The sequence below is a fragment of the Anomaloglossus baeobatrachus genome, chromosome 6 (genome assembly GCF_048569485.1).
Source record: "Anomaloglossus baeobatrachus isolate aAnoBae1 chromosome 6, aAnoBae1.hap1, whole genome shotgun sequence".
NCBI lineage: Eukaryota > Metazoa > Chordata > Amphibia > Anura > Aromobatidae > Anomaloglossus > Anomaloglossus baeobatrachus.
Window position 1 is genome coordinate 507,117,493 of NC_134358.1, and position 23,797 is coordinate 507,141,289.

Consider the following 23,797-nt stretch of genomic DNA (forward strand, 5'->3'; position numbering starts at 1 on the left):
ACATAAGCAACCAATCAGAACTCCTGTTAATGACCTGTAGCAAAATAGAAGCAGTGCTGTGTGTGTCTCTTTCTCTGTCCATAATAGGAGTCTATAATATCAGATCTGTTCCCACCTCCATTGACTATAATGTAAGCAGTTTTTTGGGCGAATAAATGTTAAGCGCAGGGTTATTTTTTCCCCTCAAAACATAGTCTGACATTCCCTGAGTCAAAGAAGGTGGACACACACACTCAGCTTTATATATATATAGGCCACAGTGTATTTATGCACCTGTACATACATTTAATACTAATGGTCTATGAACCCTATTTTTACTTTTCTATAGCACATATGGGGGAGGCGCTATATCTGGTCTCCTTTTCACTTCCCAATCAGATGAGCCTGGTTTTGGCACATGGAAAGGAGGCACATTTAGCAATGAGATTCATCCATATTTAAAGGTTCACCTTGATGTGGTTATTAGCATTTATAGAAATATTGGCGTTCATGTGTTTATTAATGGCAGTGTGTGTTCAGTGGGTAAAAATAAGTATTGAACACGTCACCAATTTTATTTCTAAATGTGCTATTGAAATGAATGTCTCACGAGATGTCGGTAACAACCCATCCAATCCTCACAGGCAAAGAAATCATACCATAGACGTCCATACATTTTGTGATGTGTAATATTGAAAAATGACAGAAAAAAAAAGTATTGAACACATGAAGAAAGAGAGGCACAAAAAGCCATTGAAAGTCCTGACACCAGCTGAAATCGATCAGTAATTAGAAAGCAGTTCTGCCACTTAGTGAAAATAGTATCAGCTGGTTCTAGGTGCCACATAAGAAACACCTCATGATGGGTAAAACCAGTGAGCTGTCTTTACAACCTTATTATTGCAAATCATACTGATGGCATTGATTACATAAGGATTTCATAACTACTGAAAGAAGGGAATTTTGTTACTTACCGTAAATTCCTTTTCTTCTAGCTCTTATTGGGAGACCCAGACGATTGGGGTATAGCTACTGCCCTCCGGAGGCCACACAAAGCACTACACTAAAAAGTGCAAGGCCCCTCCCCTTCTGGCTATACCCCCCCGTGATATCACGGGTTCTCCAGTTTTAGTGCCTAAGCAAGAAGGAGGAAAGCCAATAACTGGTTTAAACAAATTAACTCCGAGTAACATCGGAGAACTGAAAAACCGTTCAACATGAACAACATGTGTACCCGCAAACAACAAAAAAATCCCGAAGGACAACAGGGCGGGTGCTGGGTCTCCCAATAAGAGCTAGAAGAAAAGGAATTTACGGTAAGTAACAAAATTCCCTTCTTCTTCAGCGCTCTATTGGGAGACCCAGACGATTGGGACGTCCAAAAGCTGTCCCTGGGTGGGTAAAGAAATACCTCATGTTAGAGCTGCAAGACAGCCCTCCCCTATGGGGAAGCCACTGCCACCTGCAGGGCTCTTCTACCTAGGCTGGCGTCCGCCGAAGCATAGGTATGCACCTGATAATGTTTGGTGAAAAAATGTGCAGGCTCGACCAGGTAGCTGCCTGGCACACCTGTTGAGCCGTAGCCTGGTGTCGTAATGCCCAAAACGCACCTACGGCTCTGGTAGAATGGACCTTCAGCCCTGAAGGAACCGGAAGCCCCGCAGAACGGTAGTCTTCAAGAATTGGTTCTTTGATCCATCGAGCCATGGTGGCTTTAGAAACCTGCAACCCCTTGCGCGTACCAGCGACAAGGACAAAAAATGCATCAGAGCGGCGCATGGGCGCCGTGCGGGAAATGTAGATTCTGAGTGCTCTCACCAGAACTAACAACTGTAAATCCTTTTCATACCGGAGAACCGGATGAGAACAAAAGGAAGGAAAGGGTATATCCCGATTAAGAAGAAACGCGGATACAACCTTAGGGAGAAACTCCTGAATAGGGCGCAGCACTACCTTGTCCTGGTGGAACACTAGGAAGGGAGCCTTGAATGACAGAGCCGCCAGCTTAGACACTCGCCGAAGCGACGTGATCGCAACCAGAAAGGCCACTTTCTGTGACAGGCGCGAAAGGGAAACTTCCCTCAGAGGCTCGAAATGCGGCTTCTGGAGAGCAACTAGTACCCTGTTCAGATCCCATGGATCTAACGGCCGCTTGTACGGGGGCACAATATGACAAACCCCCTGTAGTAACGTGCGCACCTTAGGAAGACGTGCTAGACGCTTCTGAAAAGAACACGGATAGTGCCGAGACTTGCCCTTAAAGGGAGCCGAGCGACCAACCTCTTTCCCAACCAGATTGCAGGAGGGAAGGCAAAGTAGGCAATGCCGATGGCCAGGGAGACCCTCCCTGAGCAGAACACTAAGATAAGAATATCTTCCACGAGTTGTGGTAGATCTTGGCAGACCGCGGCTGGCTAGCCCGTCTCATGGTGGCAATGACGTCGTGCTCACGGTCGACCGACGGTGAGATGCCACAGATCACGGTACCACGACCTCCCCGGCCAGTCTGGGGCGACGAGGATGGTGTGGCAGCAATCGGTAGCTGGAACTGTGACCAATCCTGAGCCAAGGCGCCTGTCGCCAGAGCTCTTTGATCGTAAGACCGCGTCATGAAAATCGGGACCTTGTTGTTGCCGAGAAGCCATGACGTCGACGTCCGTCTTCATCCTGCGTCTACAGAATTCTTGCAAACAAACGGGTGCAGAGCCCATTCCCCTGCGTCCACGCCCTGGCGACTGAGGAAGTCTGCTTCCTAGTGTCGTACGCCCGGGATGTGAACAGCTGATATGGTGTATGCTCTGTCTTCTACCCATAGCAGAATCCGCCGGACCTCTTGGGAGTCTTGTCGACTGCGTAGTCCGCCTTGGTGGTTGGTGTATGCCACCGCTGTGGATAGTCCGACTGAATTCGGATCTATTTGCATTCCAGCCACTGCAGGAAGGCTTGCAGTGCAAGATACACTGCCCAGAGCTCCAGACCACTGAGTTGAAGAGTGGACTCCTCTGAAGATGGTCTTTGACCGTCTGGAAAAGCTAAAACTCGCCTCTGGATGAGGCGCCTCCTTGAAGGAGAGACTGTCCCCTCGTCTGTAGTGAACGCTGTTTGTCCAGCGGAAGCTTCACTATCGCTGAGAGAGTGTGAAAACTCTCCAGGAGATGCCAGCGATTGGGTTCAACCTTGACAAGTTGAAGACCCACCCGAAACTCTGGGAAGGGTCCAGCGCCATGTTCAGGTTGTGTTGGCATGCTTGTAAAGGAGAGTGCCTTGACCAGTAGATTGCCCAAGTAAAGGATCACAGAGTGACCGTGAGAGCGCGGGACTGCTCCCTCTGCTGCCACGAACTTGGTGAACACCCGTGGGGCTGTCGCCAGCCAAAGGGTATGGCTACGAAACGAAATATTCTCGTCTTTAATAACGAATCGTAGCCAACGCCGGTGCCTCGGAGCAATCGGCACGTGTAGATAAGCATCCTGATGTCTATTGAAGCTAGGAAAACTCCTTGAGACAGAGAGGCAATGACGGAGCGGAGTGATGCCATCCGGAACCGCCTGGTTTTCACGTGCTCGTTAAGCAGTATAAAGTCCAGAACGGGACGGAAGGAGCCGTCCTATTTTGGCACCACGACCAGGTCGGGGCAAAATGCGTATCTGGTTCCTGAAGAGGAACAGGGATTACCGCTCTTTCCGCCTGCAGAAGAGCCTCGGCTCGGTCGGTGCGGTAGTTTGAAAACAAACTGACTCTCACTCACAGGCCCTCAACCTGCGGTAGGTAAATGCCGCTAAAGCGGGGGAGTCTGCCCCCCCGCGGTTGCGGAGTGAGAGGGCTGAAAATTATGAGGAAAACGCTTTGGTAGCGGATCCTCCGGCTGCCTTCCCCAGGCGTGAATTGAGCCCGCTAGGAATCTATGCCCTTCTGGGCTTTTTGAGTCGTCTTGGATAGTTGAATGATTTCATTCAACCCTTACCAACAGACTATCACTAGATAAAGGCAACCTGGTTAAGCACTTCGTTGGAAGCAGCCTCTGTTCCAATCTCTCAACTACTAGCCTCTGCGTAAAAACACGGAGTTGGCGGATGCCACTGACGTCCGGCTCGTAGAGTCTCGGACAGCAATAACAGCATGATTCGCCATGCCGACATTGCGAGTTAAAGACGCTGCTGGGTCCGAGAGTACCTGTGACAGCGACCCTCTGCGCAATACTAGCTGAAATAGCTTGGAGTGCCTTCACGGCTGCGACTGCCGGAGCAGCCGACCTGCCGATAGCTTCATAGACAGATTGCAACCAGAGGCCAATCTGCCTGTCAATGGCCTTTTGAAGTGAAGTCCTATCCACCACTACAACTATAGATCTAGCTGCAAGCATGGAGATTGGGGGATCCACATTTGGATACTGGGTCTAGCGCTTGACCACGTCAGGGGGAGCGACACGTGTCTCATTAATACGGTCGGAGAAACGCTTATCGTGATAAGCGTGTCGTTTCTGGACTGCGTCTCTGGAGTCAGAGTGCTAAACAAGTACTCAATATATAGAGATTTCTCTTGCTGTGAAGCTGACCCCTCCACTGGAGGAGTTGAGGGAGAAATACCCAACCTTTCGTTGATGGACGCAATAAGATTATTCACTATAGCGTCACCATCCGGTGTATCCGGATTGAGAGCGGTCTCAGGAACAGAGTCCTGAACAGCTACGTCTGCCTCATCGTACAGAGAGTACTCCAGCTGGGACCTTGCCCAGTGATGTAGTCGAGGGCTAATGCCAGCGAGCCCGCTTAGGCCATCTGGGACTGTCGACCGTGTCGGATGCCTGCTCTCTGGGATGCCTGGAATCACTCTGGCGCCTTGAGATGCTCCAGATCAGGGCGGCCAGGGTCATTGCAACCATATTGCCCACGGTCTGCTTGGGGTGCAAAGTCTGTAAGATGTCAGTCATAGTCACAGACAATATATCAGCGGAAAAACTGCAACTTCGTCCCTGTCTCTGGACAGAGATCACAGGTGGTTCCTTTGGCCACATATAGCAGAGACCCCGGTTGAGCAATTGCACGCACTGGGGGTCCTGAAACCGTATGACATGCAGTACAAGCAGCATAGAAAGCCCGTGCATTGGCAACTTGTCTTTTTCTGCTGTTGTTGTCTAGCTATCTAAGAGCCTAGCCGAGGATAGCGACCGTACAGTGAATAGTCATACAAGCATGAAGTACAAATAAACACTTCAGCACATGTAGTACACGCAGCATTGAAAACTTGTGGCTTGGCACATTTGCTCTTCTGCTGCTGTTGTCTATTTATCTAGGAGCATGAGACAAGGATAGCGACATACAGTGAATGTATAGCATACAGCATGACAGTAAACACTGCAGCCCATGCAATCCAAGCAGCATTGAAAGCTTGCGCGTTAGCACCCTAGCCTTTCTGCTGCTGTTGTCTATTTATCCAGGAACATTAGCCAAGGATAGCGACATACAGTGAATGTATAGCATACAAGCATGACAGTAAACACTGCAGCCAATGCAAGTCAAGCAGCATTGAAAACTTGTGCCGTAGCACCATTGCTCTACTGCTGCTTTTGTCTGTTTATCTGGGCGCATTAGCCAAGAATAGCGACATACAGTGAATGTATATCATAACAATAAACCGTGCAGCACATGCAAGCGAAGCAGCATTGAAAGCTTGTGCCTTAGCACAAATTGCTCTACTGCTGCTGTTGCCCAATCTGACAGTAAACACTGCAGCACATGCAAACGAAGAAGCATTGAAAGCTTGTGCCTCAGCAGCATTGCTTATTTGCTGCTGTTGCCCAGAATAGCGACAGTACAGTACAGTGCATAGCATATCAGCACACAGCCCAAAAGCCCACTTCAGCATTAGTGGTGTCAGTTGCTTACCGCCCGCACAAGAGCGGGTGCGAGGTCGCCCAAAAAACCTGTGACTGGTTCCGTTCTCCCAGAGTGGAAACCATAATGGCTGCCGGCTTCTCTTCCCCGTCCTGTGCAGAGGGGCGGGCCGTGGGCGAGCCCCAGCCAAGAGCGGGAACCCGGCGTCTCACTGTGTTCAGTGAGAGGGGGCTGGAGAATGCAAAGCAGACTCCAGCTCCCTGCGCTGAGCTACTGTACAGCGTCCCGCCCCTCCTCTGACTGGCAGGGCTGGGGCGGGAACGAAACGAAAAACTAGGCCGCAAAGCCGGGGACTCTAGTAATAAGCGCGGCCGTCCCATGTGCACGGCCGACGCCGAAGTCCCCCGGCGCACCACAAGTCCCAGCCGCGCCACAATGTAAAAAACAACCAGCAGCGGCCGGCGCGGCCGTTTTCAATACATAAATTCACTCAGCAAAGCTGCAGTGAATAATAGCACCAGCGCTCCGCGCTGTTGTCCCCGGCGCACTAACACTCCCAGCAATGCTGGTGTGTGTGGGCGCGATGTGCATGGGAACACAGAGTACCTTGATGTAGCAGGGCCCTGTCCCTGACGATACTCAGCTCCATATCCAGCAGGTTCTTTTGGGTCTGTGGATGGAGCTCGGTCTCTGTGCCTGGAGACCGGTAAGATCCCACTTCACCCAGAGCCCCTCATGGGGATGGGGAAGGAAAACAGCATGTGGGCTCCGGCCTCTGTACTAGCAATAAGTACCTCAACCTTACAACACCATCCACGGGTGAGAAGGGAGCATGCTGGGGGCCCTACATGGGCCCTCTTTTCTTCCATCCGACATAGTCAGCAGCTGCTGCTGACTAAAATCTGTGGAGCTATGCATGGATGTCTGACCTCCTTCGCACACAAAGCTAAAACTGGAGAACCCGTGATATCACGGGGGGGTATAGCCAGAAGGGGAGGGGCCTTGCACTTTTTAGTGTAGTGCTTTGTGTGGCCTCCGGAGGGCAGTAGCTATACCCCAATCGTCTGGGTCTCCCAATAGAGCGCTGAAGAAATACCAGTGAGTACTGGTTGGGCCATAATTCTGAAGTGGAAAGAAGATAATTTCACTATAAACTGACCACGACCAGGTGCTCCACACACGATTTCAGACAGAGGAGTGAAAATAATCAGAAGAGTTGTCCAACAGCCAAGGACCGCCAGTGGAGAGCTACAGAATGATCTGTAATCAGCAGGTACAGTTGTTTAAAAGAAAATAATAAGTAATGCACTCAACCTCCAGGGCCTGTATGCACGCTCACCACGTAAGACTCCATTGTTGAACAAAAAGCATCTTCTAGCATGTTTAAAGTTTGCTCTACAACAGTTCGACAAGCCTGAGAAACACTGGGAGAATATAGCCTGGTTAGAAGAGACCAAACTTTAACTCTTTGGATGCCATAATACACACTATGTTTGGAGGTCGAAAGACAGTGTATATCACCTCAAAAACATCATACCAACAGTGAAGTGTTAATGTGGGATCATCATGGTGTGAGGCTGTATTTCAGGATAGGGCACTGACAAACTTCATGTTATTCAAGGAAGGATGAATGGACAAATCTACAGAAAAGTTTTCAATAAAAATCTGCTGCCATCTACCAGGATGATGACGATGAAATGAAAATGGACATTTCAAACAGGACAATGATCCCAAACACAGAGATGAGGAAACTCCTAATTGGTTTCAGAGAAAGAAAATAAAGCTGCTAGAATGGCCGAACCAATAGCCTGACCTGAATCCAATAGAAAATGTAAGGAATTAAAGCTCAAAGTTCACAGAAGGATCCCATGGAGCCTTCAAAATTTGAAGCATGCTTGTGTGAAAGAATGGGACAAAATCACACCTGAGCAATGCATGCAACTAGTTTCTTCACACATGAGGCGTCTTGAAGCTGTCATCACTAACAAGGCTTTTGCACGAAGTATTAAATTTCAGTAAGTGAGTTTAATAATTTTCCATGTTATTTCTCATTATTGTACATCACTAAATTCATGGATATCTATGGTTTAATTTCTTTGGCTGTGTGGATTGGATGGGTTCTTATAGCCATCTAATGAGACATTTATGTCAATAGCACTTTTAGAAATATATTCATTTAGAAAATTGGTGACGTGTTTAATACATCATCCGTTGTGTATGTCTAGAACACTGATCGCTCAACATTATATGCCAAGACCATCTTTTAAAGATCCACGAAAAAAACCCAAAAGGATACAGCAGCACTCAAAGTGCCAAGACATATGCAAATAAAGAAAATGTGACATTTAAACCGCATTAATGCTATATAGATAATACTATGCTATATTTTATTTGGAGATGTCGTTTTTTTAAGTACATGTTAGAGGTGTAACCTGATTCCTATTCGGACTGTGCTCTTCCCCCATCAGCCACAGGGTGGTTTTAATTAGTACCAGATCCTATCTGCCCATATATTTGTAAACTTTTAGTCCAGGAGAGGCATGACACTAGGATAGGGCCCCATAAAAGAAATGGTCACCTTGCCGCGGTCAATGGGCACACAAGAATTGGCCAATTTTTGAGCTAAGAACCTTCATTTTCATATATTCTAATAATCCTTATTTTTATATAGTGACAACATATTAAGCAGCACGTTACATACATCAGCATCACTGTCCCCATTGGGGCTAACAATCTATATTTCCCTATCAGTGTGACTGTGGAGTGTGGGAGGAAACTGACACAAACACGGGGAGAAAATACAAACTCCTTGCAGTTGTCCTTAGTGAGAGTTGAACCCAGGACCCCAGCGCTGCAAGACTTCCCTGCTAAGCACTGAGCCACTGTGTGTTTGCTTATGTCTTGAAGCTTACAGGGTACAGCTGTATCCTTTTGTCTGCAGTTTGTGTAGTTATAGCAGTTGGCGCCTGTTCACACTTACAATGTTTTATTTGGAGATGCAGTTTTCTTTTTATATATTCAGCAAACATAGCAGATATCCATCTGCACATATGAAGCTTGAGAGAATTTATTACTTACTTTTACAAGCCCCAGAACTTTTAAAAGACCATTTAACCTTTTAGTTTGCACAGAGAGAAGGTATTCTCGATTCATAGTGTGGGTCATAATGTACTCCATATAGTCCAGAGCCAGCTCAGGCTTACTCTCCATCGTATCCTGAATGCGGACTTGTCGTCCAGAATTCTTTTGTTTCTATTGTAAAACATAAAACAGAATATAAAAAATATATAAATAAAAGACAGTGATTATGTTTAATCCCTTAAAAAAAGTTTATCTACTAATCGGACAATCCCTATGTTATCCTCCAGTAATATAATACCTATACTCACCTCCAGTGCTGGAGCCGTTCCAGCGGTGTCGGTGCTGAGTTACCGTCCGATTCCTGACGCTAATCAGTGCAGGCTTCACTCCCACCTCCTTCTAACAAATCAGACATCAAAAAGAAGGGAGCTGCGACTGCGCACTTCCTTCCTTAGAATTTCTTGATTTGTGTAGGAAAAGAAAAGGAAGTAAACACTGATTTGCAGCAGTATGAAAAGCCAGGTATGGCTCTGAAATGCTGCGGTGTTTCAGAGAAAAGAAGGGAATTTTGTTACTTACCGTAAATTCCTTTTCTTCTAGCTCTTATTGGGAGACCCAGACGATTGGGGTATAGCTACTGCCTCCGGAGGCCACACAAAGCACTACACTAAAAAGTGCAAGGCCCCTCCCCTTCTGGCTATACCCCCCCGTGGTATCACGGGTTCTCCAGTTTTAGTGCCAAAGCAAGAAGGAGGAAAGCCAATAACTGGTTTAAACAAATTAACTCCGAGTAACATCGGAGAACTGAAAAACCGTTCAACATGAACAACATGTGTACCCGCAAACAACAAAAACATCCCGAAGGACAACAGGGCGGGTGCTGGGTCTCCCAATAAGAGCTAGAAGAAAAGGAATTTACGGTAAGTAACAAAATTCCCTTCTTCTTCAGCGCTCTATTGGGAGACCCAGACGATTGGGACGTCCAAAAGCTGTCCCTGGGTGGGTAAAGAAATACCTCATGTTAGGGCTGCAAAACAGCCCTCCCCTACGGGGGTGTCACTGCCGCCTGCAGGACTCTTCTACCTAAGCTGGCATCCGCCGAAGCATAGGTATGCACCTGATAATGCTTGGTGAAAGTGTGCAGACTGGACCAGGTAGCTGCCTGGTACACTTGTTGAGCCGAAGCCTGGTGTCGTAATGCCCAGGACGCACCCACGGCTCTGGTTGAGTGGGCTTTTAGCCCTGAAGGAACCGGAAGCCCCGCAGAACGGTAGGCCTCTAGAATTGGTTCTTTGATCCATCGAGCCAGGGTGGCTTTAGAAGCCTGCAACCCCTTGCGCGGACCAGCGACAAGGACAAAAAGTGCATCGGAACGGCGCATGGGCGCCGTGCGGGAAATGTAGAGTCTGAGTGCTCTCACCAGATCTAACAAACGTAAGTCCTTTTCATACCGGTGAACCGGATGAGGACAAAAGGAAGGCAAGGATATATCCTGATTAAGATGAAATGAGGATACGACCTTAGGGAGAAACTCCGGAATGGGGCGCAGCACTACCTTGTCCTGGTTGAACACCAGGAAGGGAGCCTTGGATGACAGAGCTGCCAGCTCAGACACTCGCCGAAGCGATGTGATCGCCACGAGAAACGCCACCTTCTGTGACAGGCGAGAAAGGAAACTTCCTTCAGAGGCTCGAAAGGCGGCTTCTGGAGAGCAACTAATACCCTGTTGAGATCCCATGGATCTAACGGCCGCTTGTACGGGGGTACGATATGACAGACCCCCTGTAGGGACGTGCGCACCTTAGAAAGACGTGCTAGACGCTTCTGAAAAAACACGGATAGTGCCGAGACTTCCCCCTTAAGGAAGCCGAGCGACAAGCCCTTTTCTAACCCCGATTGCAGGAAGGAAAGAAAAGTAGGCAATGCAAATGGCCAGGGAGACACTCCCTGAGCCGAGCACCAGGTTAAGAAAATCTTCCACGTTCTGTGGTAGATCTTAGCAGAGGTGGACTTCCTAGCCTGTTTCATGGTGGCAACGACCCCTTGGGATAATCCTGAAGACGCTAGGATCCAGGACTCAATGGCCACACAGTCAGGTTCAGGGCCGCAGAATTCCGATGGAAAAACGGCCCTTGGGACAGTAAGTCTGGCCAGCCTGGTAGTGACCACGGTCGGCCGACCGTGAGATGCCACAGATCCGGGTACCACGATCTCCTCGGCCAGTCTGGGGCGACGAGTATGACGCGGCTGCAATCGGATCTGATTTTTTGCGCAGTACTCTGGGCAAGAGTGCCAGAGGTGGAAACACATATGTGAGCCGGAACTGCGACCAATCTTGCACTAAGGCGTCTGCCGCCAGAGCTCTGTGATCGCGCGATCGTGCCATAAATGCCGGGACCTTGTTGTTGTGCCGAGACGCCATTAGGTCGACGTCCGGCACCCCCCAGCGGCGACAGATTTCCTGAAACACGTCCGGGTGAAGGGACCATTCCCCTGCGTCCATACCCTGGCGACTGAGGAAGTCTGCTTCCCAGTTTTCTACGCCCGGGATGTGAACTGCGGATATGGTGGATGCTGTGTCCTCCACCCACATGAGGATTCGCCGGACTTCCTGGAAGGCTTGCCGACTGCGCGTCCCTCCTTGGTGGTTGATGTATGCCACCGCTGTGGAGTTGTCCGACTGGATTCGGATCTGCTCTCTTTCTAGCCACTGCTGGAAAGCTAGTAGGGTAAGATACCCTGCCCCGATTTCCAGAACATTGATCTGAAGGGTGGACTCCTGCTGAGTCCACGTCCCCTGAGCCCTGTGGCGGAGACAAACTGCTCCCCACCCTGACAGACTCGTATCTGTCGTGACCACTGCCCAGGATGGGGGTAGGAAGGATCTTCACTGTGACAATGAGGTGGGAATAAGCCACCATTGCAGAGAGTCCTTGGCCGTCTGGGAAAGGGAGACTTTCCTGTCCAGGGAGGTTGACTGCCCGTCCCATTGGCGGAGAATGTCCCCTTGCAGTTGGCGCAGATGAAACTGCGCAAAGGGAACTGCCTCCATGGCTGCTACCATCTTCCCTAGGAAGTGCATGAGGCGCCTTAAGGGGTGCGACTGGCCTTGAAGGAAAGACTGCACCTCTGTTTGCAGTGAACGCTGCTTGTTCAGCGGAAGCTTCACTATCGCTGATAGAGTGTGAACTCCATGCCGAGATACGTTAGTGATTGAGTCGGTGACCGATTTGACCTTGCCAAATTGATGATCCACCCGAAAGTCTGGAGAGTCTCCAGCGTAACATTCAGGCTGCGTTGTCATGCCTCGAGGGAGGGTGCTTTGACGAGTAGATCGTCCAAGTAAGGGATCACCGGGTGTCCCTGAGAGTGCAAGACTGCTACCACTGCTGCCATGACCTTGGTGAACACCCGTGGGGCTGTCGCCAGACCGAATGGCAGAGCTACGAACTGAAGATGGTCGTCTCCTATCACAAAACGTAGAAAACGTTGGTGCTCCGTAGCAATTGGCACGTGGAGATAGGCATCTTTGATGTCTGTTGAGGCAAGGAAGTCTCCTCGAGACATTGAGGTAATGACGGATCGGAGGGATTCCATCCGGAACCGCCTGGCGTTCGCATGCTTATTGAGCAGTTTTAGGTCCAGAACAGGACGGAAGGAGCCGTCCTTTTTTGGAGCCACAAAGAGATTGGAGTACAAACCCTCGCCCTCGTTCCTGAGGGGGGACAGGGATCACCACTCCTTCTGCTCTTAGAGCGTCCACCGCCTGCAGCAGGGCATCTGCTCGGTGGGGAGGTGGGGCCGTTCTGAAGAATGGAGTCGGAGGACGAGAACAGAACACTGTCCTGTGCACGTGAGCACAATGTCCGTCACCCACCGGTCTGTGACCTGTGGCAGCTAAATGTCGCCAAAGGCGGGGGAGTCTGCCATCAACCGCGGATGCGGAGAGAGAGAGAGAGCTGAGAGTCATGAGGAGACCGCCTTGGTAGCGGTTCCTCCGGCTGCCTTCCTTGGGCGTGATTGAGCCCGGCCGGAATCTGAGCCCGTCTGAGGTTTTGTAGCCCTTTTGCACGAGGACAATTGGGACCTGCCCGAGCTTGGGAAGGACCGAAACCTCGACTGTACTTTTAGGACAGCATTAATAGGGTAAGTCGCAGTGCAGACATTGCGGAGTTACGGACGCCTCTGCGGTACAGATGTACATGTGCTCAAGGCCAGCTGCGCAAGAACAGCTGAAAAGGTTAGGTTGCCTATACGGCTGTGAATGCCGGAGCAACCGACACGCCGATAGCCTCCTAGACAGATTTCAACCAGAGTCCATCTGTCTGTGAATGGCATCTTTAAGTGAAGCCCCATCTCCAGTGCAACTATGGCTCTAGACGCAAGCCTGGAGATTGGAGAATCCACCTTTGGACCCTGGGTCCAGCGCTTGACCACGTCAGGGGAAAAGGGATAACGTGTATCTTAAAAACGTTTGGAGAAGACGCTTATCTGGTAAGCGTGGTGTTTCTGGACTGCTTCTCTGAAGTCAGCGTGGCCAGAAAAATACTCAATATCCGTTTGAGATACTGAAAAGGGACTTCTCCTGCTGTGAAGCTGACTCCTCCACTGGGGGAGCTGAGGGAGAAAGATCCAACCTTCCATTGATGGACGCTATAGGATCATTCCGTATGGCGTTACCATCCGGTGTATCCGGATTGATAGCGATGTCAGGATCAAAGTCCTGGAGAGCTGCCTTATCATACAGAGAGTCCTCCTGGGACCCCCCCGTTCCAAATGAGGTTGGTCAGGAAGATTGCCCATGGCCTGTCTGGACTGCAAGTCTCTATCTTATGACAATATATCTGTCGAAACTGCAACTCCGTCCCTGTCCTTGGACAGGGATGACAGGTGGTTTCTTTGGCCACGACTAGTAGAGACCCCGGCAGACGAAGTGCTAGAGACCCCGGCAGACGAAGTGCTACAGGGGAGCATGCACACAATGGGACGGTGTCATGAACAGCATCCCATGTAGTAAAAACAGCACTGAAAATCTGTGTTGCTTTTTTGCCGCTGCCGACTAGCCATCTAGAAGTATATAGCCAAGATTGGTGACCGTACAGTGCAATGTATAGCATACAAGCATAAAGTACAAATGAACACTGCAGCACAAGCAATACAAGCAGCATAGAAGCCTGTGCCCTGGCACCTCTGCTCTTCTGCTGCTGTAGACTAGTCATCTAGGGGAATATAGCCCAGAAGAGTGACCATACAGTGCAATGTATAGCATACAAGCACAAGTACAAATGCACACTGCAGCCCATGCAATACAAGCAGCATAGAAAAAAACCTGTGCCCCAGCACCCTTGGTTTTCTGCTGCTGTAGTCTAGCCATTCCAGGAGAATATAGCTAAGACTAGCGACTGTACAGTGCAGTGTATAGCATACAAGCATAAACACAAATGAACACTTCAGTACGTGCAATACAAGCAGCCTAGAAAGCCTGTGCCTTAGCACACCTGCTTTCCTGCTGCTGATGTGTCGCTCTCCAAGCGGGCATATAGCGACCTATGCAGTTAAAATACACATGTACACACTGCAGTATATATTGGGGTCAGCACTATGTGTGCCGCTTACCGCCCGCCTATAAGCGGGTGTATGGTCGCCACCGTCCTGCCTGGTTGCCGAAAGTCCGAGCTCGGACTGCAGTAATGGCTGCCGGCGTCTTCCCCAGCTCGTGTGAGTAGGGGCGGGCCGTGGGCGTGCCCCCAAGTCAGAGCGGGAATCCGGCGTCCGACAGTGTGCAGTGAGAGGGCTGGAGCATGTAAATAAGGCTCCAGCCCTCGGCGCTGCTGATTGCTCAGCGTCTGTCCCCTTCCCTGAGTGACAGGGAGGGGGCGGGAACGAAGCGGCACTAGGCCGCAGAAGCCGGGGACTGGATTTATAAGCGCCGCCGCCGTAAAAGCGCGGTCGGCGCCCAGTCCCCGGCGAACTACAAGTCCCAGCCGCGCCGCCGCTCCCGGAGCGTCCGGCGCGGTAGTTCCCAATACACAAAGTCACTCAGCAAAGCTGCAGTGACTGTAACCCTTTACTGTCCCCGGCGCACTAGCACACCCAGCAAGTCTGGAGTGTGCTGTGCCTGTGTGTACGGGGACACAGAGTACCTGTAATGGTGCAGGGCCATGTCCCTGAACGGTACTCCAGCTCCGTATCCAGCAGGTTCAAATGGGTCTGTGGATGGAGCCCGGCGTTAGAGCTTTGAGGCCGGCAGGATCCCACTTCCTCAGAGCCCCCCAGGGGGATGTGGAAGGAAAGCAGCATGTGGGCTCCAGCCTCCGTACCAGCAATAGGTACCTCAACCTTACAACACCATCAACGGGTGAGAAGGGAGCATGCTGGGGGCCCTATATGGGCCCTCTTTTCTTCCATCCGAAATAGTCAGCAGCTACTGCTGACTAAAATCTGTGGAGCTATGCATGGATGTCTGACCTCCTTCGCACAAAGCTTGAAAACTGGAGAACCCGTGATACCACGGGGGGGTATAGCCAGAAGGGGAGGGGCCTTGCACTTTTTAGTGTAGTGCTTTGTGTGGCCTCCGGAGGCAGTAGCTATACCCCAATCGTCTGGGTCTCCCAATAGAGCGCTGAAGAAACATACTTTTCAGATGAGGTGCACTGTTAACTAGTTGTACAGACGGGTCCCTGGTGGCTCCCCCCCCCCCATTGCCCTGAACTAACAGATCTCTCCCTATACTTGCACATAGGTAGAGACCTGTCAGTCACTGTCAGTGGGTGGGGAAAAGCTGCCGGGGACCCGCCTGTCTTACTATTCTCCCATCTGGCTCAGTACTGGCAGCTATTAAAAGTCATGGTTTTTCTCTGAAAGCGCCGCATCATTTCAGAGTCGAAAATACCTTGCTACTATTATACAGCTAGCGGATGATAACATGCTGCCCATGGTTTGGGCATATATCAGCTGTCAGCATCCCTTTAACAGTCAAGGATAGGGTTCATCTTCGCCCATGCCTGTTCTAAAACGGATGCGTTCAATGTGAGGGAAAAAAGAAATTTATCGTATTGCACTCTGACCAGTTAGTCAATGAGGCAGAGCAGATCTGTGAGCTCAAATTGGACTCAAGAAAAAAAATAACAAATAAAAATTGCAGCAAAAAAAAAAAAAAAATGAAAAGCTGCTGAAAATCACCGACAGTGGGGAATTACTAATGATTCCTGGCTTGCACGTTCACAGACTCCCAATGGACCCCTGTTGAAGCCTCCTCAATAGCACTATTTATTATTATTATTATTATTATTTATTATTATAGCGCCATTTATTCCATGGCGCTTTACAAGTGAAAGAGGGTATACGTACAACAATCATTAACAGTACAAGACAGACTGGTATAGGAGGAGAGAGGACCCTGCCCGCTATTTGAGATTCTTCCACCATAAGGACACTCCAACAGCGACTGTTAAAAGACTCAGTTGAGTAGAAACGTAACTACCGTGTTTTTCCAAAAATAAGCCCTCCCCCAAAAATAAGCCCTCCCTCAAAAATAAGCCCTCCCCCAAAAATAAGCCCTCCCCCAAAAATAAGCCCTAGCAGGGATTTTCAGCATTTTCGGAGCAAGGGTTAAATATAAGCCCTCCCCGAAAATAAGCCGTAGTCACGGTTCAATAATGAAGTGTACGTGCAGCTAAAAAAGATAAAGAGGACACTTCATTATAGACAGTGGACACCCCGCAATCACACTCACCAGATGCTGAGCAGAGGACCTGCAATGATCGCACACCCGCATGCATCAGTTCTTAGACACCCACACACAATCAGATCACACACACACACACACACACACACACACACGATCACACACACACATCCGATCACACACACACAGCCGATCTCACACACTCACACACACACACATCCGATCACACACACACACACAGCCGATCTCACACACACACACACAGCCGATCTCTCTCACACACACACACACACACACACACAGCCGATCTCACACACACACACAGCCGATCTCACACACACACACAGCCGATCTCACACACACACACAGCCGATCTCACACACACACACACAGCCGATCTCACACACACACAGCCGATCTCACACACACACAGCCGATCTCACACACACACACACACAGCCGATCTCACACACACACACACACAGCCGATCTCACACACACACACAGCCGATCTCACACACACACACACACACACACACAGCCGATCTCACACACACACACAGCCGATCTCACACACACACACAGCCGATCTCACACACACACACAGCCGATCTCACACACACACACACACACACACAGCCGATCTCACACACACAGCCGATCTCACACACACACACACACAGGCGATCTCACACACACACACACACACACACAGCCGATCTCACACACACACACACACACAGCCGATCTCACACACACACACAGCCGATCTCACACACACACAGCCGATCTCACACACACACACAGCCGATCTCACACACACACACACAGTCGATCTCACACACACACACACACACAGCCGATCTCACACACACAGCCGATCTCACACACACACACACACACACACAGCCGATCTCACACATAGCCGATCTCACACACAGCCGATCTCACACACACACACACAGCCGATCTCTCACACACACACACAGCCGATCTCACACACACACACAGCCGATCTCACACACACACACACACACACACACACACACACACACAGCCGATCTCACACACACACACAGCCGATCTCACACATAGCCGATCTCACACACACACACACAGCCGATCTCTCACACACACACACAGCCGATCTCACACACACACACACACAGCCAATCTCACACACACACACAGCCGATCTCACACACACACACAGCCGATCTCACACACACAGCCGATCTCACACACACAGCCGATCTCACACACAGCCGATCTCACACACAGCCGATCTCACACACAGCCGATCTCACACGCAGCCGATCTCACACACACAGCCGATCTTACACACACACACACACACACAGCCGATCTCTCACACACACAGCCGATCTCTCACACACACACAGCCGATCTCACACACACACAGCCGATCACACACACACACACAGCCGATCACACACACACACACAGCCGATCACACACACACACACACAGCCGATCTCTCACACACACACACACAGCCGATCTCACACACACACACAGCCGATCTCACACACACACACAGCCGATCTCACACACACACAGCCGATCTCACACACACACAGCCGATCTCACACACACACACAGCCGATCTCACACACACACACACACGATCTCACACACACACACACACGATCTCACACACACACACACACACAGCCGATCTCACACACACACACACAGCCGATCTCACACACACACACACACACAGCCGATCTCACACACACACACAGCCGATCTCACACACACAGCCGATCTCACACACACACACACACAGCCGATCTCACACACACACACAGCCGATCTCACACACACACACAGCCGATCACACACACACAGCCTATCACACACACACAGCCGATCACACACACACACACACACACACACACACACACATCAGATCACAGACACATGGCATCCCAGACACACTCACCACATGCAGCGACACAGATTTCCTCTGGCTGGCAGAACCCTGGGAGGCAGTGCGGTGGAGCGCAAGAATGCTTGCTTACAGGACCTGCGGGCCGGACACGTGACTTCCTCCCATCATTACCTGCGGCCAGAAGTACTCTAACGCTGGATGTAATGAGTGTGTGTGTATGTGTGTGCGCAAAAAAAAGAGAATTTTGTTTACTTACCGTAAATTCTTTTTCTTATAGTTCCGACATGGGAGACCCAGACCATGGGTGTATAGCTTCTGCCTCCGGAGGACACACAAAGTACTACACTAAAAAGTGTAGCCCCTCCCTCCGAGCATATACACCCCCTGGATAACCAAATCTAGCCAGTTTAGTGCAAAAGTTGAAGGAGGACATCCACCCACAAGTAGAGATAGAGCAAAACCCGGAACAACCGGAACCTCTGTCTACAACAACAGCCGGTGATAACACACGGAACAAGAAAACTGCCAACAGGCAACAGGGAGGGTGCTGGGTCTCCCATGTCGGAACTATAAGAAAAAGAATTTACGGTAAGTAAACAAAATTCTCTTTTTCTTCATCGTTCCTTATGGGAGACCCAGACCATGGGACGTCTCAAAGCAGTCCATGGGAGGGAATAAACAGAAAACTGAGAAGTAGGTGAAACCTAACTTCACCAATGGGCGACAGCCGCCTGAAGGATGCGTCTGCCCAAGCTCGTATCTGCCGAAGCATGAGCATGCACTTGGTAGTGCTTCGAAAAGGTGTGCAGACTAGACCAAGTGGCAGCCTGACCGACCTGCTGAGCCGTGACCTGGTGCCTGAGAAACCAAGAGGCACCGACAGCTCTGGTCGAGTGTGCCTTGATCCCCGGCGGGGGAGGCACTTGAGTACACTGGTAGGCATCGGAAATGGCCGACCTAATCCAACGAGCTAGGGTCGGCTTAGAAACCAAGAGGCCCTCACGCCGACCTGTGGTCAGCACAAAAAGAGAGGTGCGCCGCCAAACAACAGCGGTGCGAAACACATAGATCCGGAGTGCCCGCACCAGATCCAGAGTATGCAACGCTTTTTCAAAGCGATGAACAGGAGCCGGACAAAAGGAAGGCAGGGAAATGTCCTGGTTAAGGTGGAAAGGAGAAACCACCTTAGGGAGAAAGTCCGGAGTCGGACGGAGAACCACCTTGTCTTGATGAAAAACCAAAAAAGGTGACTCCGTAGAGAGCGCAGTCAAATCAGAGACTCTCCTGAGGGAAGTTATGGCCACTAGAAAGACCACTTTCTGTGAAAGACGAGACAAAGAAACCTCCCTAAGAGGCTCAAAGGGGGGTTTCTGGAAAGCCGTGAGGACCAGATTAAGGTCCCAGGGATCCAAGGGCCGCCGGTAAGGCGGAATGGTGTGAGATGCGCCCTGTATGAAGGAGCGCACCTGAGCCAGCCGAGCGATACGCCGCTGGCACAACAATGACAGAGCCGAGACCTGTCCCTTGAGGAATTGAGGGATAGTCCTAGCTGCAGACGGACTGCAGAAAGGACAGAAGGGCCGGCATGGAAAAAGGCCAAGAAGCATGGCCGGAAGAGCAACACCAGGACAGGAAAATTCTCCAGGTCCTGTGATAGATTTTGGCCGAGGAATACTTCCGAGCTCGAGTCATAGTGGAGATGACTTCAGGAGAGATACCAGAAGTCGTCAAGATCCAGGACTCAAGAGCCACGCCGTCAATCTGAGAGCCGCAGAATTCAGTCGGAAAAACGGACCTTGTGAGAGAAGGTCTGAACGGTCTGGGAGATGCCACGGCACCTCTACGGACAGATGGAGCAGGTCTGGGTAGCAAGCTCGCCTGGGCCAGTCTGGAGCAATGAGAATGACCCGACGCCCTCCATTCTAAGCTTGCGCAGAACTCTGAGCAAGAGCTAGAGAGGGAAACGCGTAAGACAGACGAAACTGGGACAAATCTTGAACCAGCGCGTCCGCTGCAAAGGCCTGAGGATCATGGGAGCGAAGATCCACTTCCGGAGTGCCCCCCTAGCGGTAGAGTGACCGAAACACTGCCGAATGCAGAGTCCACTCGCCGCTGTCCACGGCTTGACGGCTGAGATAATCTGCCTCCCAGTTTTCCACGCCTGGGATGTGGACTGTGGATATGGTGGACTTGGAGTCCTCCGTCCACTGAAGGATGCGTTGAACCTCCAACATTGCCAGGCGGCCGAGTGTCCCGCCCTGGGAGTTGATGCAGGCAACCGCTGTCGCGTTGTCTGACCGGACTTGAATGTGCTTGCCCGCCAAAAGGTGGTGAAAGGCTAAGAGAGCTAGAAGCACAGCTCTGATTTCCAGCACATTGATCAAGAGGGCTGATTCGGACGGGGTCCAAGTGCCCTGCGCTCTGTGGTGGAGATATACTGCTCCCCAGCCGGATAGACTGGCATCCGTGGTGAGAATCACCCGGGACGGGGCCAGGAAGGAGCGTCCCTGAAGAGAGAGGGGCCGAAGCCACTACTGAAGGGAGCCCCTGGTTTGTGGCGACAGAGCCACTAACCTGTGCAAGGAGCAAGGTCGCTTGTCCCAACAGCGGAGAATGTCCAGCTGCAGAGGACGCAGGTGGAACTGGGCAAAGAAACCGCTTCCATTGACGCCACCATCTGACCCAGCACCTGCATTAGGTGCCTGATGGAATGACGGCGGGACCTCAGCAAAGGGCGCACCGCCAGTGGAGGGACTGCTGTTTGACTAAGGGCAGGTTCACCAGTGCCGGCAGAGTCTCGAATTGCATCCCTAGGTACATGAGCTTCTGGGTCGGAGTCAGAGTGGACTTGGGAAAAGGACAAGCCACCTGAATTGGACTAGAGTGGCGAGAGTGAGCGAGGCACTCCGCTGACAGTCTGCACTGGATGAAGCCTTGACTAGAAGGCCGTCCAGGAAAAGGGATTACTGCCAACCCCCGGAGGTGCAGAACCGCAACCACTGCTGCCATGACCCTGATGAATACTCGAGGGGCCGTGGCTAACCCGAAGGGAAGAGCCACGAATTGGAAATGTTCCTCTCCGATTGCAAAACGTAGCCAACGCTGGAGTGAAACTGCAATTGGCACATGCAGATAGGCATCTCTGATGTCGAGGATGCTAGGAAATCTCCTTGGGTCATTGAGTCAATGACTGATCGCAGAGACTCCATGCGAAAATGCCGCACCTGAACATGCTTTTTGAGAAGCTTGAGATCCAGGATGGGCCGGAAGGAACCGTCCCTTTCGGGGACTAGGAAGAGATTTGAGTAGAAACCTCTGAACCGTTCCCAGGCGGGAACCGGTACAATTACTCCGTTGGCCTGCAAGGGTGCCACGGCCTGTGAGAAGGCGGCGGCCTTGGAGCAGGGGGGAGTTGACAGAAAAAATCTGTTTGGCGGGCTGGATAGAATTCTATCCTGTAGCCGTGGGAGGTGATATCCCGCACCCACTGATCGGAGATGTGTTGAAACCACACGTCGCCAAAAGCGGGAGAGCCTGCCACCGACCAAGGACGTTGCTGGCGCGGCCAGATAGTCAAGAGGAGGCTGACTTAGTGGCAGCAGCTCCTGCTCTGAGGACGCGGCTTCGTGCGTCAGATGGGTTTTTGGTCCTTGGCTGAGTTAGTGGACGAGGCCGAGGGCTTAGAGGACGACCAGTTGGAGGAACGAAAGGAACGAAACCTCGACTGGATTCTGCCCTGGACAGGTTTCCTGGTTTTGTTTGTGGCATGGAAGTACTCTTCCCGCCAGTAGCTTCCTGAATAATTTCATCCAGTTGTTCACCGAACAGCCTGGGCCCAGCAAATGGGAGCCCAGCAAGGTACTTCATTGAAGAAGCGTCTGCCTTCCACTCTCGAAGCCACAAGATCCTGCGCATAGCGAGAGAATTAGCCAAAGCCACCACAGTGCGGTGAGAAGCCTCCAGCATGGCAGACATGGCATAGGATGAAAAGGCTGAAGCCTGGAAGTTAAGGCAACCATTTCGGGCATAGAGTCCCTGGTGAGGGAATGCATCTCCTCTAGAGAAGCAGAGATGGCTATGAGAGCCCCCACTGCTGCAAAAGATGGGGAGAACGAGACCCCTGCCGCCTCAGATACAGATTTGGCCAGAAGGTCAACCTGGCGGTCAGTTACTCTTCCCGCCAGGGAATCCTTAAGAGAGGTGTCATCAGCCACTGATACAACTGTCCGGGCTGAGAGTCTAGACACCGGAGGGTCTACCTTAGGTGAATGAGCCCACTCCTTGACCACCTCTGGTGGAAACGGAAGACGGTCATCAGAACCACGCTTTGGGCAGCGTCTGTCAGGACAGACCCTAGGCTTGGTCACAGTGGCCTGAAAACTGGAGTGGTTAAGGAACACACTCCTTGTTCTCTTGGGCAAGGTAAACTGGTGCTTTCTTGCCAGAGAGGGTTGCTCCTCTGATACAGGCGGATTGAGGTCCAGTACAAAATTAATGGACGCAATCAAATCACTAGCATCTGCGTCACTTTCGGGCAGATCAATGGGGTACATGGAGGTAGCGTCCGAGCCCCCAGTAAAGGCATCCTCCTCGTCCTGCGAGTCAGCTCGTGAATCAGAGCCGCGGGACGAGGAAGGAGAGGGGACCCTGCTTCTCCTTTTAGGAGGACGGGGTCTGAGACCAGATGGAGAATCCTCTGTGAGCTTTGCTGAGCGAGCCGTAGCAGCAGAAGCGCCCTGAGAAGGGGGCTGATGCATGCTCAGCAGAGTCCGGGACAGTTGTCCCATGGAGAGAAGGATTCTGCCCAAGCCGGGGGTTCAGCCACCGGAGCCGGAGCAGCCGGAGGAACCACTGAGGATGAGACTCCAGGCTGAGGCACCACCATGTTTAGAGCAGGCATCACAATGTGGTTAGGCAGTAGGAGCCTACATGCAGTGCATATTGAGTACAGCCCTGCAGCCTTGCTGCTCGTGTGAGACATGCTGCTGAAGTGGGGGCTCTGAGTCAGAATGACCCCCAGCAGAGTATATAAGCAGAGTATATAATATAAGCAGGTCCACAACCGGAGGTTGTGGCTTGCCATACTGTCTGACCTTCTGCCAACCCCTCTCTGTGCCCTCCAGATCCCACAGCCCGGACCCCCAGAGAGATACTGCAGCCAGCGCCGATCGCTGTGCTGACATAAGAACGCTGATAAAATGGCGCTTCTGCCCAAGCCGGAGCGAGGAGAGGGGGCGGGGCCTACTGTAAGAGCGGGATCCCGAGGGCCAAGGAGATATACAGGGGAGGGAAACATTT

General features: G+C 51.1%; 1 protein-coding gene across 2 annotated transcripts in view; it reads right to left on the bottom strand.

Annotated features, from left to right (window-relative positions):
- NCAPG2 (non-SMC condensin II complex subunit G2) overlaps positions 1-23,797 on the bottom strand; it is a 265,879-nt gene that overhangs the window by 51,638 nt on the left and 190,444 nt on the right. For both annotated transcript variants that reach the window (XM_075315453.1, XM_075315452.1), the window contains one exon: positions 8,892-9,065. In XM_075315453.1, the coding sequence (XP_075171568.1) occupies positions 8,892-9,065 (174 nt within the window). The remainder of the gene's footprint in view (positions 1-8,891; positions 9,066-23,797) is intronic.